An 18766-nucleotide genomic window follows, 5' to 3' on the forward strand; every position below is an offset into this window, starting at 1 on the left:
TTTCTTTTGTATTAGAGCTCCACTAAACATAAATTAACACAAATCAGGTTACCTTTTCAGTGGTTGCTCAGAAAAGCTGTGGAAAATTTTGATGAGGACTATTTGCCACACTATTAAACTAAAGATCTTCAGATAAATCTGTGTTCAGTCTTAAGCATTTGATAAACACTTAAAAATACCTTGAGACTGTCCCTTGGCCTTTTTATTCCATTTGAGAGGACTACATCCAGGAAAGTCATAAAATCTAAATATTTTGTTACAGTAGGCCCTGTTTACCTGCATGCCAACACATTAACACCTCTGGGATTTATGGAAATAAATGCATAAAGCATACATTCCTGCATTTATGCATAATGTTTAGGAGCTGGATGTCACAGTGCACTACAGAGGCAACATAAACCCTGAGTATGAGTATGGACTGTGTGACAGAGCTGTCTTCTGGCAAACTCTGGTGCTGTGCATTCTACAATCACCTGTATGAATGCAGCAGGGGATGAATTGGCGTGAAGTGTTTACTGAAGGTTTGGTACTTTCAGGGAAAAATAAAATCAACCTGTTGATTTATACACTCAAAAGAGAGGAAGCACAGAATAATGCTGATCTTGAGGAAAGGATTTTAGGCTTTTCAGGTGTGAAAAGCAAAGCCAGAGGTTTGTTGTTACAGGTGTTACACTCAGAGTTCCTTCCTTCTAATTCCTTAAAAATATCTCTGAGTCATCATCACCTGGCAAAGTCTGTCACACTTTCAGCAGTGCATTTGAGAAAGAAAGCTATTCCAACCAGGGAACTTATTTTTCTCTTTTAAATGGGGTTAAATTAAGTCATCATTAAATCCTTCAGACTGACAACCTAAGAAACTGAAATCCTTTGTTCTGGGACTTTAATTCCCAGTCCATTTTTGCCACCTGCAGGATGCATTTTTGCAGTTGTTGAATTGGAGAGCACAGCTACAAATACAATTGTTTTTTGATACCTGCACATTTTAGCTCACCAGGTCTCCACTGGAAGGTCTGTGACATTAAGATACAGATTAAGCAGTCATTTATTCGCTTATTTTGTTCTATAAATGTTCTCACTTCCCCTGGGATCAGCATATTTGCACCAACAGATGTGAATATTTAGTCCAGAATATTACAGCAACAAAGTCTTCCCAAATCACCCAGCCAGTAAAGGTGAGTGCCTCTCTTCATTCACACATCTGCCCCTGTATGTCTCCTACATACAAAGCCTGGAAAAATGATTTACCTTGCAGCAAGCTTCAGAATAAAGGAACTCATTCTGCATAGGTCCATAAGGAGAAAGAAGGTATGCTTTCCATTTATGTGACTACTAGCTTACTTTCCAGCTCTTATCGGAGAGGCAGGCTGCTGGTGCACACTGAAAGAGGAGAATCAGGACCCAGCAGTGATGCCACACCAAAAACTCACATACCTGCTAAATTGCACAAACAGGGACACTAAAAGCAAAAGGCACTTGGCTGCTAACATAGAACATGTTTTATTTAATGAGCTGTGCAAAGACCATGAGGTGTCTCATGAGAAGATGAGAGCTGTTTTTCCCAGTCTGAGACATTTTATGGGTGGCTCAGTGTCAAGTAGGTTGGGCTGGGTGACATCTTTATTTCCTACTTCCCTCCCCACCTCCCTGTACAGATCACAAGACAACAGAACAAATGTTTTCTCCATGTTAAACCTTTATTTATTTTCTCAAGACAAACAAGAGAGAATTACTACGATCAGACTAATGTGGTGCTTTTCAAACTGTGGTTCCTCTAATGGTTTAAAACTGTGTATAAATGAGCTGAAGAGACAATTGCACTGACCGACATGGACAAGAGTAATTGGGTCTCTGTGTGCAGTAAAACAGGCTTCTGTATTTTTACAGCTGATTGTAAGGCCAGTATTAAAATTGTCTGGTATCTATTATGAGAGCATGATGGTTTTTATTTTCATCTGCTTGCTATTCAGCCATGTTCTTCATCTTTGTGCCAAAACTTTCTGTGTAAGATACAAGACCTCAAAAGTGTCAGAATGTCCTAGTTGAAGGTGCTCTGTCATTTACAACAGCAACAGCAAGAAAAGTCTTCTGTGAATTTCAACTTCTGGGAAAATTTTCTTAGGGAAGTTTTAATATTTCTGTGTTTTAACAAGTATTTCCTAAATTTTAAGCTGAAGTACTAACTAGTCCGTGATACCCTTTGCTGATCGCCCAGCTGGCTCGCAACACAGCACCTCCTTCAGAGAGTATAGAAATACTTTTTTACCTGTAGTGGCTGGTCTGGGCCAGCACCAAAAGAAAGAACAGGGGCATGTCCTCCCTGATCTCTTGCTGACCTCTCCTCTTAGTCCTGACTTGGTGTGGGGAACTGCATTTGTCTGAATCAAGTGCAAGGATCCACAAGGATGGACCTAGAGGATAGAGAGACCTGAATTCAACCTGGTGGGAAGAGAGAGGTGTTTACAGCTGGACAGCTGTAATTTGAACAACTGAGAGAGAGAAAGAGAGCCAAAGGAGAATGGCAGCAGATGAAGACTTAGGGAATAGGACACAGAGCAAAAGGGTAGTAAAACCCAGAAAAATGGAGGGTGAGGGATTGAAGAGTTAAGGGTGGGAAGCAAAACAAACCTAGAAAATAGAGGACGGAGGAAATTGGCTCTGTCAGGGTAAGCAGGGATGGTAACTTGGAAAAAAAACATTTATACTCGCTCAATAAGAATATTTGTACTAAGATGAGAAGTTGAGGAGTGGATGTTGCAGTGAGTTAAATGAGGAGTACAGCTGTAGAACAAGGGAAAAAAGGGATAGCTGAGTTGCCACCTGTAAACACCTCCCTCAGAGTCCACTGGGTTCGTTATAGACACATCTCACTCTGCCCCTGCTGTCAGTAGCATCCAGGAAACCCACCAGCTAATTGTTCTGTCTCTGATGGTTAGCCTTGCAACAGAGCAATGAGATTAACTGCTGCCTGTGGTGATTAATTGTGGCACTAATACACATGGAAGAATTTGCTTCAGTGGATTCAGATGCCCCCATTGTCCTCAGCGCACACAGCTCAGCGCTAGAGGATGGACCTGCTCTCTTCAATTTTTGATTTGTTTTTTTTCAAAGTGGTGAAAACAAGAGAGGAGAGGGTGGTTTAAATCCCTGGGGAAGAGAGATGTGAAGGTAATTGTCCTCTTTCCCTAGAAAGCTTAAGAGGTAGAGAGCTGCTCTAGGAACCTTTACCTTCCAGCAAACCATCACTGATGTCAGGAGCCTGCCCAGGTGTCTCCAAAGGTGCTGCCTATGGACAGCTGGACAGCACCAACAGCACTCAGAGACAGACCGTGCCCATCTGCTTGAATTTCTGCTAGTGGTGCTGACACACTAGAAAATTCACCTTGCCTTACTGCTGCAGGAAAGGGCATATTTTCTTCATATGCAGGATGACAAGAGGCAGAGGGATGGAATTCCTCTTTTTTCATGTTTTTTAATAAATCTTTGAAATATATGTGAAATATGCAAGTATACTTTTCAGACTACAGCTATTGTATCTGTTCTTTCTTTTGAAAGAAATGTAATAAAATCCCACTCAGGTTAAATATAGAGAGGATTAGAGGAAATAAATGTGGAATTTCACCTAACTGGGAATTGCAAAATTAAGTCCAGAAGAAAAGAGTGTTTCCTCTACTATACAAAACAGCATTATCTTGCCTTGTGGGCACTACTGGAAGCAGAGAAGTTTCACTGTGCCAGAAACAGAGAGGCAAAACTACATACTATATTTATGTGATAGTACAAAATTCATCCCTCGCTCATGCAACTTAAATTCAGTTGAAAACAAAGTCAAGTTGCCAGGTCTTTGGACATTAATCTATTGGAGAGAGAGGGATGGATGTGTTGTCCCAGAAAATTATTAGGAGCAGGATCCTGGAAATTCAGTGAGATCACCATTAGCTACACAATTGCCATTAATTTCAGTTCATTCCTTTGTAAGTGCTGATGTGTTCCTCCTCCCTGACTTCTCTCAGAAGCACAATTTCAGAAGACGCCTTCCAATAAGTTATCATAAATAGAGACTTTGTCACTAATTGCTGACAGTTCCCAGCACAAAAGCCAATCAAATCCCCCAGATAATTACATATCACCAGAAATTTAGAGTAAGAGAAGCTTCAGTTTTAAACAGGTGCACATATAAACAAGCAGGCACCAAAATCAGTTATGCATCTGGATTTAATGTTAAGCTGCAACGAAGTTAAAGCTTTAATATGATCTGGAGATACCTTTAATAATAAACAGAAATATTTTCCAATTTTAAAGTCCATCAGAAAACACATTAAGCAATATAACACGAGCTAACAAATTTTTAATTTCTAGTTCAAAAAGCTCTGTCTGGCCTGAAAGTAAACACAGAACTTAACTTACCTCACCTAGAGCAGTACGTAACAGCAGCTGCTTTTTCAGCCAGGCTCTCAGCTTCCCCCCCAGCCCATCCAGTCAGCACTTTGCAAATATTTGGTTCCTATCTCAACTGAAATATTTCTAGTTTTAAGAAATACATTTGTATGTGTATATAAAAACATTCCAAGAGAGAAAAAGAGCTCACATGTATCTTACATCAAATGAAGTGAATTTCTCCAGAAATAAAAATATCAGTCCCCATCTCTCCTCCCAAATGTAGAAATTTTAAAATCCTATGCTAAGAAAAATAAAATGAAAGGCAAAAACTCTGTGCACTGAAGAGAAAGTCCTGCAAAATATTTCTGTGGCTGAGTATGCTCATTTCTCCTCTGCATGCTCTCCCAAGCACGGGTTAACAAACACCAGTAAAGAATCCTTGGCACTGTAGTCAGAGGAATTTTCAGTCACTATCCAAATATTTTCACAACATATTCCCAAATCAAGAAAGGGTGAGACTCTCCTTTTGCACTTACTTAATTTTTTGTCTCCTGCTAACAGTTAACACTTCTCTAAAGATAACTACATCTCTGATAAAAGTTACAGAAGAACTACTAAAATATTGAGAGGTGGAGATTGGGGATGACTGGTATTTCGGGATTTTATAACAAGTATCACCTTAGGATGGTAGCGCGCTTTATCCTGTGTTTGGCCAGCCAGTGGATTAGGGAGGAAATTTCCCTTGCAGATCACTGTACACTTTGGAAAGACAACACTTAAACTGCTTGCCCATTACTTACTGATAAACACCTGTGGCAATAGCTGGAAACATGCACAGATTCAGGCATAAAATTCATCACCCTTGCTAACAAGAGTGAAGAAAATGATATTTTCCTTGCCCATCCCAGAGAAGCAGTATATAGTCCCTATAACCAAGCAGAAGTGCCAGGGGCAGAGCAGCCATCTGAGGTTATTTACCTGTTTCAGTGTCCCCGGGGACTGCATGACAATAGCAGCACTCCATGAAGATAACGTAGTTCAACAGGTTGAAGAACAGACCTGAAACCCCAATAATGAGGACGAGCAGTGCTTTCTCAGTCTTCTGAGGGTTGATAAACCTCTTGACAGCCTCCACGAAGATGCTGAACATGAGCGCAGTGGCAAAGACAGAGTTGCCAAAAGCCCCCAGCACGTCTGCCCGGCTGAAGCCGAATGTGCTGGCCTTGTGCCACTTGACGCGGCTGAACCGGACACCAACCAGGCCGATGATCATGGAGATCAAGTGGGAGAGAACAGCAAAGGCATCTGAGGCCAAGGAGAGAGAATTGCCCATGTAGGCGACCGCGATTTCAATGGCGAAAACGGCGAGGCTCAATATGCACATGAGGATGAGGCGGCTGCTGCGGCCCGAGTAGCGGCCCATTCCTGCGGCTCCCTGCCCTTTGCTCCCGGGATCTGCGGAGACAGCGCTGAGCTGGGAGCAGCTCCCTGCCCGCGATCCTGCCTTTCAGCTGTCAGTACTGCTCACGCCTGGGAGCCACTTTTATAGGAAGCAGTAAAACAATAAATCAGTTTAAAGGGCAATTTGGCAAGATTTGTCATGTGAAGACACCATGAGGACTCCAGTCCTGCAAGTGTCCCACCCTCAGGAGGCATTTTTTCCTACAAAACCAAAAATAAACCCAGGAAGACTACTGGGAGCACCAGCACTTGCTACTCCACTCAGTGTCAGTGTCCTGAAAAACTGAGTAAGGCCCAGACAAGAGAGTATAAGAAGATGGCTCAGAATTTTAAGTGGTTAGAAAAGACCTCTCTTTTGCATAAAACTCTTCTCTCATGTCTGTTTCTGCCATTTCTGTTGCCAGTAATTTTAGTACTGAAAAAATCTTACTATACACCTGTGCAAAAAGACATTTGAAATCCATGTTGGGTGGACATGATTTTTAAGAGCACAATGAACAGGAACTGCTTTTGAGACTCACTGAAGATGTTGTCCATAGAACAATCTTCAAAGACAACTGCACTGATCTTCCATTTTAGCAACCTAATACAATAACTATACAACAACTTCTTGTACTTTTAGCACATTTTAACATTGCTCATGTTTATGGAGAAATTTTGGAGGCCATTTTCTAAACAAACTGCCAGTAGGCATGGAAGCTGAGGCATAACAATAAACCCAAAGCACATTGCTTTTTTCCCATTTTGAAAACCTGTCTCAAAATCTCAAAGCAATTCTGATATGCTTGCACATAAAAGCCAGAGTTGGGGAAAGCACAACCAGAAGTTCAAGCTGCTGGCATCCTAGTTTGTACTTTGTGCCATTTCTGGAAAATAGATCCTGAAGCAGTAACATTTCTTGTCACTCACTGCAGTACCTGTTGAGCTCTGAGTGTCCCCATATTAACGCAAACTCACAAACTACCACTAATGGCACACCAGGCAGTATGGGCCATAAGACCAGGTGTTTTCCTTGAAAAATTGATGATCCAGCTTTTAATTTTAAATGCCTATTTGTGTACAAATATGCACACAGTTACTTATGAGGTAGGACAGAAAGAAATTACATGAATTACATGCAGTACAGCCATGGAGAGATAAGATAATATTGATGACCCAATTGACCAATTGTCCCTGCTGGCCTTAGGATTCTTAAGGTGAATTAACTTTAGGTTAAAAACAAACACCCACCCCCACTTTTCATCTGGATTTTTGCTCACAGGGTTTCAACAGCCAAAATATTTATGTTCAAAGTCCAGTTTGTTAGAAGCCTTTCCTGCCAATATACGTAATTTTTAACATTTGGTCATTTGCCTACCTACACACTGCAGCTGCAACTCAAGGGTTCCCCTCCTCCTGCCATTTTAAGAACACCATTAAGCCTGAAAGGGTAGATTACTACAACTAATTACAACATTGAAAACTGCCACTTACTTATCTTCCTTTTCATCTTCTCACACCTGTGTCACCACTTCCATCCCAGCTATTTCCATGGCGGTTTTTTTCCCTTCTTGTATTAAAGTGATGTTTAACTACTTGTTTTATTACCTGAACTACAGAGCATGAAAGGTGAGAATTTTTTTTCAAGTTATTCTCCTTTCAATGGCTGTAGACCAAGGTCAAGCTTCAGCGGTCTCAAAAGCCCTGCCTTACACAAAGTTGTGATTACCAAAACAAGAGATAAATGAAGCACTCCCTCTGCAGCAGAGCTAAAATGTTCACCTGTGCTCTGTTTCCAATAAAGAGCTGCTACCACAATGTTAAGGCACTTCCCTTACACCTCCTTTACAATTTAACCCAAATTTATCAGTACATAAGAACTAAAGAACACCAGGAATTTTGCAATTCTATTATAAACACAATGCAGTATTATTTAATTAACAGCAGTGTATTATTCCAATTCATATACCTATTTTTCTTACAGACAGAATCTACTCAGGGGCTGAAAGTTTTTTCTATAATGCTTCACAGATAGCTCAGATTGTGCTTTTGGCAAAAGGATAGTTGACATGGATGTTGCCTCTCCCAGGCAAATATTAGCCTCCTTGTGGAAGATCATCACAGGAACATATGCATGTGAGTTAACAACATTTCAGACCCTTCAAGCCTTATTATGACCAGGAAGAAATAAGTTCAGGAAAAGTAAGAGGGGAACAAAAGTTTGCCTTCTGTGAAATCTGTCTTCAAGCAAACCCATTTGTCAGCTCAGAGCAACTCATTTCTAAGAACAGTGTATCAACATGTTTACTCGAAGATTTAATCCAGTCAAATGGTTGAAGGTTGGCTGTTTGTTCAAACTGGTTTGATAAGGTCAGAGGATGTATTTAGTTTTGCCTTTCCTTTGTACTGAGTTACTAACAGCTTCCACATCTGATTTTTACAATATAGGTGTTGCAGAGCATTTCAGTGGGAGCTGTGAGTGCTCATCTATTCTTAAAAATCTGGTCTGCTCTGCCAAAAAATCTGGGCATATTCCTGCCTCTTATACCCTAAGACATCCCTCTCCAGGCTACTCTTAGTCACCCACCATTTCAGGCTGTGAAAACATCACTCTGGCATTATTTCTCACTCTCTTTCTCAAAGTACAATCCCAGCCAGCATTAGAGGCAGCACACCAGCATACAGACCTTAGGCCACTCACTTGCTTTGTCAACTGTATACAAAGATAAATGCATGCACAGACAAATCCTTCCCTAAATCCTTTGCCCATTACTACACCTGAGAAAATATCAACACAAATGCAAGATAGATGATTTTAAGATGCAATTGAAGCAAACTCTTCAGGACTAACCATCAGCCAAAGAATATTACAGAAAATTTCCAAGTTTTAAGCACTCTGAGCAAGCTGATCTGAAATATTTTAAAATTTTTGTACTTTTCTGCAGAAAACCTGGGGCACAAGGCATATGATCTTAAATTGGACAGGCCAGGTTCAAATTTAATATTCAAAATTTTGACTAGGAAGGCTGACCACAGGAATCTGGGGAAAAGCAAATATTCTGCATGTCTTTAAAAAACAGAGATCTGGCAATAGCACTCTAAGCCTCCTGCATGCTTTAGACTATGGCTGCTACATAAAACCAGGTTTTTGGAAACGGGCAGCCACGAAGTGCTGGGCCAGGAAGAGTTTGAGGAGGATCTTACTGGTCCAACTTTTTAACGACCAAGTTTTCACTGTACTCTTTTCAGGGAAAGGTGTTCATGTAGACAGCCTTCAAACATACAGGAGGAATAAAAGTAAATCAAGTGTGTGTCATCTAACCACTGTTTTGTGCCAGGGCCACCTCTTTATTTTTTAAAGCCAACCTTGTGCTCAGAGTGGAAGTGATGTTATTTTTAAAATGATTTTGCAACTCTGTAACATCCAGCCTCCTCTGCTAGAGCAACACTTCGTAAGTTAGGAAAAGCAAAAAAGGTTTTATGAAACATGCTGTAGATATAACCACAGGCTAAAATCTCTAGCACTGAACTTAACTCTCTTCAGACTGCCTTTGCATTACTTATTGCAGTATCACTGTCAGACAATCGTTAAGGCCAGTTTGCAAAATAAGAAAAACAGAGCTGGGCAAAATATCTGCAAGAAATGGCCACCACCTGCACCTTGCTACAAGGTGTCATTTAATCTTTCAAACTTGCTTTACAAGGGGGTGAAAATCCGGGAGGTCATTCTTTCCATCTACCTCTCCTCTTGTGAGACCCCACCAGGAGTGCTGTGTCCAGCTCTGGGACCACCAACATCAGAACAATGTAGAGTATTGGAATGAGTTCAGAGAAGGGTGGTAAAGAGACCCAGAGGTATGGAGCACCTCTCCTGTGAAGACAGGCTGAGAGCTGGGGTTGCTCAGCCTGGAGCAGAGAAGGCTTCAGGGAGACCTCAGAGCACCTTCCAGTACCTGAAGGAGCCTACAAGAAACCTGTAGAGGGACTTACAAGGGCAGGTAGTGATAGGATAAGGGGGAATGGCTTAAAATTGAAAGAGGGCAGGTTCAGGTGAGATACTAGGAGGGAACTCTTAACTGTGAGTGTGGTGAGGCACTGGAACAGGTTGTCCAGGGAAGTTGTGGATGCTCCATGCTTGGAAGTGTTCAAGGCCAGGCTGGATGGGGCTCTGAGCAACCTGGTCTAGTGGAAGGTGTCCCTGTCACAGCAGGGGAGTTGGAGCGATGATCTTTAAGGCCCCTTCCAAGCCACTTATGATTTTATGTTTTTATGAAAATATTCCTTGAAGGACTTGGCTTCAGAGGGGAGTTTTCTAAAGGTAATAATTACTATGCCTACAGGTTAGCAGCAAGTCTCTACTGAAAATTTTGAAGGTAAAATTAAATCAGATATTTTATCTAGAAAGTAGATGTCAGCATGCTGAAGTGTACTGTAGTTTTTATAACATTCTCTCCAACCTCTCAAGCATTTTCTCAATGTACAAGGAAATACATGCACCAAACCAGAAAAAAAGACATGAGCAAAGGATACTTATTCCTCCCTACTGAGCAACACAGAAAAAACCTACCACAGCATGTTACAGCTCACAATGCATCTTTATTTTATTGGAGAAGTTTACAGAAAAGTCTGTGAATTACTGCTGACCTAAGACTGACCACTGGGGAGGCGGGTGATGGTTTATGGCTTTGAATTATTTAAAAAGGTCACAAAACCAATTGAAGTTTAAGGGGCTATTTCAGTCTTATTAAAAAAAGTTCAATTCACAGATAAAGGATAAGGTTCTTTCACTAGTGATTCAGTAACTACGACCAAAGAGGGTGTAGAACTTGGCAGGGTTTTTGCCGCACACACATCTTGCTCCAGGCTGGAGTTCACAGAGTGGCTGGAAAGGTATGCAGAGGCTTTTTGCTCCCATGGAGGGAGCACCAGGCTCAAGATCTTGATCCCTGAAATAAAAGGACATTAATAAATAAATATATTCATAAAGAAATATTTATATTAAAAATGAAAGTGCAATAAAGTGTATTACACATAAATCTTAAAACTGCATTAATTATTCTCAAAGTTCCAGATCTAAGGAAGTAAATATATTGAATTATGTAGGACAGCAGAAGTCTGTACATAAGTGTTATACCCAAAGGCATCTTGCATTCCTGTTTTATATTCAAAGCATTTTGATTTTGATCTTGGTATGTACTCTCCAGCTCAGTTATATTTTACCTGGCAGTGGTCTTCTTGATCCAATCCTCGCACTCAATTTCCCCACAGAAAGGAATTTGTACAATCTGAAGGGAGGAGAAGAGGGGAGAGAGAAAAACCCAACAGTTATACGTGTAAAAAAATCATCTTCATCTTTGGAAGATTTCTAAACCTTCAGATCTCATATCCATATCTCAAACTGGGAAAACTTCCAGTTGTTACAATTGAATTTTAATAGCTCTTCTTCATCAGAACAATAGATAAGCACAGTCATCCCTCCACAGTGCAGTACGGAAAATCCTACACAAACCCAAAGCACCATTTAAATTCAAATCTTTTTTTTTAAACCAAATACATCTTTATTCTGTGCAAAGTATAAACACTCTTTTTTTATCAAATGTTCTGTTTTTCAGGAAAAGTTTAAAATTTTCAAACTACTGAGCAAATGCTCACCTTATACACTGTAAGACAGTGCCCCAACAAAGTTCCCATTTTAATTCCATTACTATGAATTTTCATTTTTTCTGAGCATAAATTATTTTAAGAAAAGAGAACTGCCAACAGCACATTTTTCTGGGGGGCGTGGGGGTGGGTGTGCAGCTTCCTGCTCTTTTCTTCATTTAGCTTAACTGAAGAGAATTGAGAGAGTAAGGCTGAAATGTCACACACTCCTCTCTGAACTACTCAGCTATTGGAGCAGATCTCTTGCCCCTCGTTTTATATTCAATTTTACTGACTTTTTTTTTTTTATTTTTAATGGACTTCCACAGAGAAAATTCAGTTTGCAACCAAGAGGTAGCATTACCGTTAAAAAGATATCCCCTACAAACATTTGAACACTCATAAAATGCTGATAGCTGAGGTTGCCCTCAGCTACTAAATTCAGCCTTCATTAATTTTAATTCTATCCTAACTGTGAATATGGTTTACTCAGTGCATCTTTCTTTCACCTAATTTAGATCTTTACTGGAAAATTCTCAATTTGCCATAACTGGAACACACCTTTAGTAGACTTTACCTTATAGCTTCACTTTCTTGCAATTGAAAAAAGAAACTATTACCACTCTACTACACTGTTCTTGCATTATTCTTCTGTTAGTGAAATGAAAAACAGTCCACATTTTTAAAGAGCTAAGAGTCTGCAATTCCATTAAGGGAAAAACAGCAGCAAGAATTAAACAGGAGCACTTACTTAATCTTAAAAACTTTCCTCTTAAACAGTAGTCAGTGCTAACAGAGTGCAATTTCAAGTAATTCAGAACACATATGCTATAAAATTATGTTAATACAACAAAAAATAGGTACAGAGTGAAACAAACACCAAATGGCATATTTTTTCAATTTTTTTTTCAATACAGATATGCAGCTCATAATAAATTCATATAACCTAAGTACCAAAACAGTGGAAGTGTCCAACATGGAATTATTTGTTCACATTTCTGAGCTTAACTACTTTTAGATTACGTTAGAATTCTAAGCATTATAAAAACAGCCTAATTCTCTTTGTCATATCTAGAATCTAGCTGCACACAACAGTGAGTGTTGGACATTGCTAAATCAGTCCCTCCCCTGAACTTCAATCATTATTCCTTTAAATTTTGTTCTAAATTGAATTTAAGTGCAATAGAAATACAAGAAAATAGTATAATGAAAGGTCAAGCCTAACCAATAATAACTTAAAATTATTTTTTGAAGTTTAACAGAGTATTTATAGATTCTTGGCACTTGTACATTTTTCATCAGGAATTTTGAAATTTTCAGAGTGGATCTAACTGGTACACAACCCCCTGATCTCTCTTTATAAACTACACTAATGCTGGGGATCCTATCTCTTGAACACACTAATCCAAACACATAAACAATTTTCCAACCTGATCTGTGACAGAATTTCAAGGTTAAAAAATTCTGTGAGCAGTTTGTTGTAAAAGAAACAGCAGATCAATTCTGTGCTGAAGATTAAATCTCTCATCCAAACTTCAATACCTTTTCACAGATGTTTAGATCAGTAGAGCTCACTCATCCACGTGACGGGTTGTTTTTACTATAAATCCAAGGAGGTTTCTGACTTGCAGTAATTCTTAATGAACCCAATGGCTTCTACTCAGGTCATAAAGGCAAAACTTCCTTGACGTAAATAGCTTGTACTTTAAACTCTTACCTGGACCCTTATTCAAGACTTAGTAAGTGTTTTGTCACTGCATTAGAATAATGACAGCGAGGTTATTGTAACTTGAACGAAATGTTTACATTACTCTCTCTTAAAAGCATACTCTGATAAAACCATTATTTGTAATGGATAAAAAGGGTGTGAAGCACAAGAATAGACGTGCTAAATCTCCTTACCTTTCCTGAATCAAGCTCTTTTTGAAAGTCCTCCATATTACTGGCCACCACCATATGACTTTTTAGGTCCTCAGACGCTCTAAGAAAAGGAAAAAAATTCAGTCAGGGCAGATTTATTCACATAAACTCACTGGCCCAATGAACTGAGTTTTCAGAGCCAGTAAAAACAAAAGGTTACAAAAAGAGCTATATATTCATTAGATTCTTCCTAATCAGGTTATGTCTTTCTACCACTGATCCTCAAGGAGGTAAAATTTTGATTAATTGCTGATGAGTTGCTGCACATTTCACTGTGCTCATTCACACTGTTGTGCCCATGAGTTAAACACTGACCTGAAGCAGACAGAAATAAGTACTATAGATGTATATTTTGCTTTTTAAATTATCTTCTAAATCTAAATCACAAGATGCTTTTGAACTAGGTAAAAATATTCTGCCTGTAAACAATTTTGATCAACAGAGAAGGAAATAGAAAAGCTCGTCTGCCACAGTGCTGTGTCAACACCCTGTTCTCCTTGGTGGACTTATGAGCAACAATCTGCAGTGACAGACCTGTGAGGGATTTTGGCATTTATAATAAGGACAAAAAACAGTTTCAAAAATATTTGACTGCTTACAAGAAAACAATCCTGTAAAAGTCAATAGGGTCTTAAAATACACTTCTGGACACAGAACTTCAGCTACTGAAGTTACTCGGACAGCTCTGTGTCTTGCAAAATCCTGCACCAAAGCATCCTTTACAAAGGAATCCTGTGCATAGGATCATGGAATTATTTAGGCTGGAAAAGACCTCTAAGATCATTAAGTCCATCCACTAAGCCAACACTGCCAGGCTCACCACTAAACCACATCCATAAGCACATTTATATGTTTTCTGAACACTTCCATGGATTCCATTACTGCACTGGGCAGCCTTTTTCAATGCTTGACCACAGTTGCAGTGAATAAATTTTTTCCAATGCCCAATGTAAACCTCCCCTGGCTCAACCTGAGATCGTTTCCTCTTATTCAGTCACACGTTACCTGGGAGAAGAGACCAAGTCTCACCTGACTACACCCTCCTTCCAGGTAGCTGTAGAGAGTGATAAGGTCCCCCGTGAGGTTCCTTCTCTCCAGAAGAAACACCACTCCACTCCCTCAGCCACTCCTCACAGGATTTATGCTCTATACACTTCACCAGCTCTGCTGCCCTTCCTAGGCAGTGTTAAGGTCACTGGTGACAATGACCAATGCGTCACACCTATTTATGGTGTGTTTATGGTGTATTTATTTCTTAATAATACACGTGAACTCACGGATGTATTTTTTTAAGTAAGTTCACAACCTTTTACCTTCCGTTTCATAAGAAAAACAGACACCTCCTATCGCTGAATGTGAAAGAGTTTAAGAGGCAGAAAATTACCTGACACAAACAGGAAGATGAGCCTAACTTGTCTTTCTCCACAAATAAACCATTAATGTGAGAAGTTCTTCTGACAGATGAAGAGCATCTGTGATTAGCAGAGCCATTTACTGTAACTCTTAGTTTACCTGCTGTAAAGGTTTGCATGGATCTCCTCCAAGATCTGCTTAAGTTTCTCTTCTGCTTCATGTTCAGACAATGTCAGCTTCTGCCCTGTGTCTCTTCTAACAGCTACACACTGTTGGCTCTTCATGTCTCGTGGTCCCACTTCAACTCTGACTGGGACACCCTTCGTGGAAAAAAAAAAAGAGAAGTTAGGATGAAGAAGTAATTCTCACTAAAGTTCATTTTCTCTCTCTCTCTCTGTGGCTTTTTGTTTGTTTTAAAGTCCAGTCTTAATATAAACTCACTTGATACATTTATGTTTCTTTGGGGAAAGAAAATCACTATATATTCCAAAGCTTTAATGCATTTCTGTCCTTCCCATCCACATTCTCTTCACTTCTGCATTCTACCTTGCTTCACCAGCTTGGAGACTGCACCAGTGCCAGCATGCAAGTAATACTGAAGCACTGCTGAAACTGCACTAAGTTATCCCACATACTGCAAATCAGATTTTTTAAGTCTGAACAATTAAGACTTCCACAGCAATCATAATGTTCTAGTTCACCCAATAATACATTTAATTCTGTTTTGAAAGAATGCTTTCAATAGCATTCAACAGGTATTGTCTTAACAGCAAACAGCAAAAGTTCTGTTAAATACAGCCCTAATATCAACATTAATTGCATTGAATATTTGACTACAAACAGCTAATTGTTTCAGCAAAGCAAGTAATTTCAAGTAATTCAGAGTTTATCAAAGTTTATCATATCAAAGTTTATAAATTTTGGTGGAAGATGTAATTTCTCATCCCCCATACACCATCAGACAAAAAGATTTTCCATGTTACTGAAAAGAGTCAGTTAAGAGTCTACCATGTAACTTATTTTCTCTACATCCTAACGCGTATCCCAGAGTGTACACTTTCTTTCACGGGAAATTAAAAGAGTGAATAAAAATATGTTTTGGAGAATTGCTCCCTGCCTCTCCCCCAACGAAACTGAATCAGTATGTTTATAAGCTAAAACCATTCCACAGTGTTCAAGAGATAAACAGGAGAATCAAAACCTGTACCAAGCTTTCTATGCGTTGTGTACTCTGGAGTTTCCTCAGGTTCACAACTTCCAAGTGATTCCCTATACTCCCTCTGCCCACACTACCTTAATTATGCTAAAAAGATGAATAATACAGTAAAATCCATCTGATCAATGAAATATCTACTACTGCTGCAAAGCTACATAAAAAGCTACTCAAAACTGTTACTAACAAGCAATTCAAACTGAACATTCTAGTTTATGCCCACAAAGCATTATTTCATAATAAACACTTGGAAGGGAGTATCCAGTACTTCTAATTGTAATACTACTAAGTGAAAAAATAGTTCATGGTCCCTTAGGAAGATTTCCCAAGAAAGCAGTGGAAGTAATAACAGACAATACAAAAGAAGTACCGCTGACTTGGTTTTTTAGGAAGTATCATCAGAAGTCTGCTAAGCTGACAAGTGCATAAGGCAAAATATGTTCCAGTTAATTTTTTTACTTCTTATTCCAGCATCTTTGTATTTTTTATCTGACGAAATTTCTTACACAATCAATAAAACAAGTGTATTGTTCCTGCAATGAGCTTGAAGCTGCAGTTTAGGTATTGGACACATTACTAGATTTTATGAAAAACATCAAGTTTACCCTGTGCTGTGTGCCTCCTTGAAAAACCTATTTTATTTAAAAAGTTTTCCAACAGGGCTTCACAGTACTAAAGCTTAATTAAAAAAAAAAAGGTTACACAAAGGGAAGAGAATTTTGAGACAACGGGAACTTTTTGAACAATTTGGGTCACTTCTATCAGGTTACTTTGAGGATTAACATATTGAAACTGATTTTACATTCAGAATAAAAATATGGTTCCGTAACAACACTCTACACATCCAACACATCATTCAATTTTTAATTACCATTATTACCACTGTTTTATTCTGCTCACTATTTCTGTTTTATAAAAGCCTCTTGTATTAGAGGAAGCGGAATTGTTCCTCTCAAGTGCTACATGAGGGGAACATGGCAATATTGAAACGAAAAGTTGCTCCTTTTTTTTCCTGACACTGCAGGTTTATCTCCCCTGTTCTGCTGTATGCACAGAAGGCTCTCCTGTGAATCAGGACACACTGAATTTTTAGTACACATTTCTAAAAATGCAAGTAATTTATGCTCCTAATTTAATTTTTTAGGTAAATAAGTAGAGCCCTGGAGGTTTAAAAATCCCCAATGACATACAAATCCTAGCAAAGAGAACAAGTCTTTGAAAACACCCTTTCTTCATTTATTCACTAAAGCGATCATTGATTATAAGGCAGCAGATTTTAATTTACAGAATACATTTGCCTTCAGAACAAAGGGCACACATACCATACCTCAAATATTCCTCTCACCTAGGCTTCGAAACCCCTCCTGGAAAGAAAAGTACCTTAAGTTCCCAGTGGTTGAACTTCCAGCCAGGTGAGTAGTTGTCTCTTAAATCAGCCCGGACACGGATGTTGACAGCAAGCAGCTTGCTACGATATTCATTACATTTCTTCAACAGAGCCTCTCTGTCCTCTTCAGAAAGGGAGTTTGTGATACCACAGGGAATAATTACAACCTGCAATAGAACAGGACATGTACTTTATGCCACAAAAAAAAAATTAGCTCATAGTTATAAAAAACTTGAAACCAATATTGTGGCCCTATATTCCAGTAATTTCCTTCATGCTCTCAGAAATGAAGGACACATTTCCCTTTTCATGCTAATGGCAGAGATAACATTACTTCAAATGGATGAACTATCAAAGGGGACTGGTCCACCACAAGTATTCTAATGATTTGTATTATCTTCACACAGCTACTCTGTAACTAGACAGCTCCATCCTATATTAAGTCTTCCAGCTGCCTGACATGAAATACTTATGAATTCCAAGACAAGAAAGGGAACTAAAGCAGTTTAAGGCATTTTTACACACCTGAATACAGGCTACACGAGGTGGGAGTACCAATCCCATGTTATCTCCATGAATCATTGTCATTACGCCAATAGTCCGAGTTGTAATGCCCCAGGAATTCTGATAAGCAAACTGTTTTTCTCCTGGCTTCTTGGGATCTTCAAACACAATTTCAAACATTTTTGAGAAATTCTGCCCTAAATGATGTGATGTTGCTCCCTGAAATAGATGCACACAGAAAATTCTCTTCAACAGAAAGCTAAGTCTATCAAGCATCAGTTTAAATATTTCATCTTCCTATATTTAATGAAAAAAAAAATTATTTTAATAGGTAAATACCTGGATAGCTCTTCCACTGGCAGATATAAATGCCTCTAAAGTGGTTGTATAATCCCCCCCAGCAAACTTCTCCTTCTCTGTCTTTCTTCCTTTGACAACAGGTATTGCCAAGAGATCCTCATACACCCGAGCATAGAGATCAAGTATCTGTAGCACCTATGATGAACAAACTATCTTCAGAATTACTCAGTATTTTGCATTTGTTACATCATGAAATATTTTAACATGACAGAGTCTGAAATCTTTAAGATTTAACACTTTCTCAAGACTTTATTTAGAAACTAAGATTTCTTCAATTATTTTAAACTTTGGATGTTATTTTCCCTGAATCAAAAAGCAACAACTGTAAGTCATGACAGAAAACAAGAAAAAAGTTTTAAAACTGGGCAAAGAAAGTTTTAAAACTTTTAGCAGTAAACACATGGATGCATTATTTAAATTTTTAAGGAAAATTGTTTTATAAGTATTTTTAAGAAAAATCATTTTAAGGTAAGCACACATATATCACACTCTTCAAACTCTCCATATTGTTTGTAGAGAATGAAGCCTCAGAAATGGGTTACATCTCAGAAAAATAATGGGTTCTAATAAAC

At 38.9% G+C, this 18766-nt stretch overlaps 1 protein-coding gene across 6 annotated transcripts in view; it reads right to left on the reverse strand.

Moving 5' to 3' along the window:
• Positions 1 to 10393: 10393 nt before the first annotated feature.
• The window catches only part of EPRS1 (glutamyl-prolyl-tRNA synthetase 1), a 37776-nt gene continuing 29403 nt past the window's right edge, over positions 10394 to 18766 (reverse strand). For all 6 annotated transcript variants that reach the window (XM_038133535.1, XM_038133533.1, XM_038133530.1 and 3 more), the window contains 7 exons: positions 18174 to 18329; positions 17856 to 18053; positions 17324 to 17497; positions 14890 to 15050; positions 13360 to 13438; positions 11038 to 11102; positions 10394 to 10763 (listed from right to left, as the gene is read on the reverse strand). In XM_038133535.1, the coding sequence (XP_037989463.1) occupies positions 10613 to 10763; positions 11038 to 11102; positions 13360 to 13438; positions 14890 to 15050; positions 17324 to 17497; positions 17856 to 18053; positions 18174 to 18329 (984 nt within the window). In that variant the 3' untranslated portion in view covers positions 10394 to 10612. The remainder of the gene's footprint in view (positions 10764 to 11037; positions 11103 to 13359; positions 13439 to 14889; positions 15051 to 17323; positions 17498 to 17855; positions 18054 to 18173; positions 18330 to 18766) is intronic.

The sequence above is a fragment of the Motacilla alba genome, chromosome 3, assembly GCF_015832195.1.
Source record: "Motacilla alba alba isolate MOTALB_02 chromosome 3, Motacilla_alba_V1.0_pri, whole genome shotgun sequence".
NCBI lineage: Eukaryota > Metazoa > Chordata > Aves > Passeriformes > Motacillidae > Motacilla > Motacilla alba.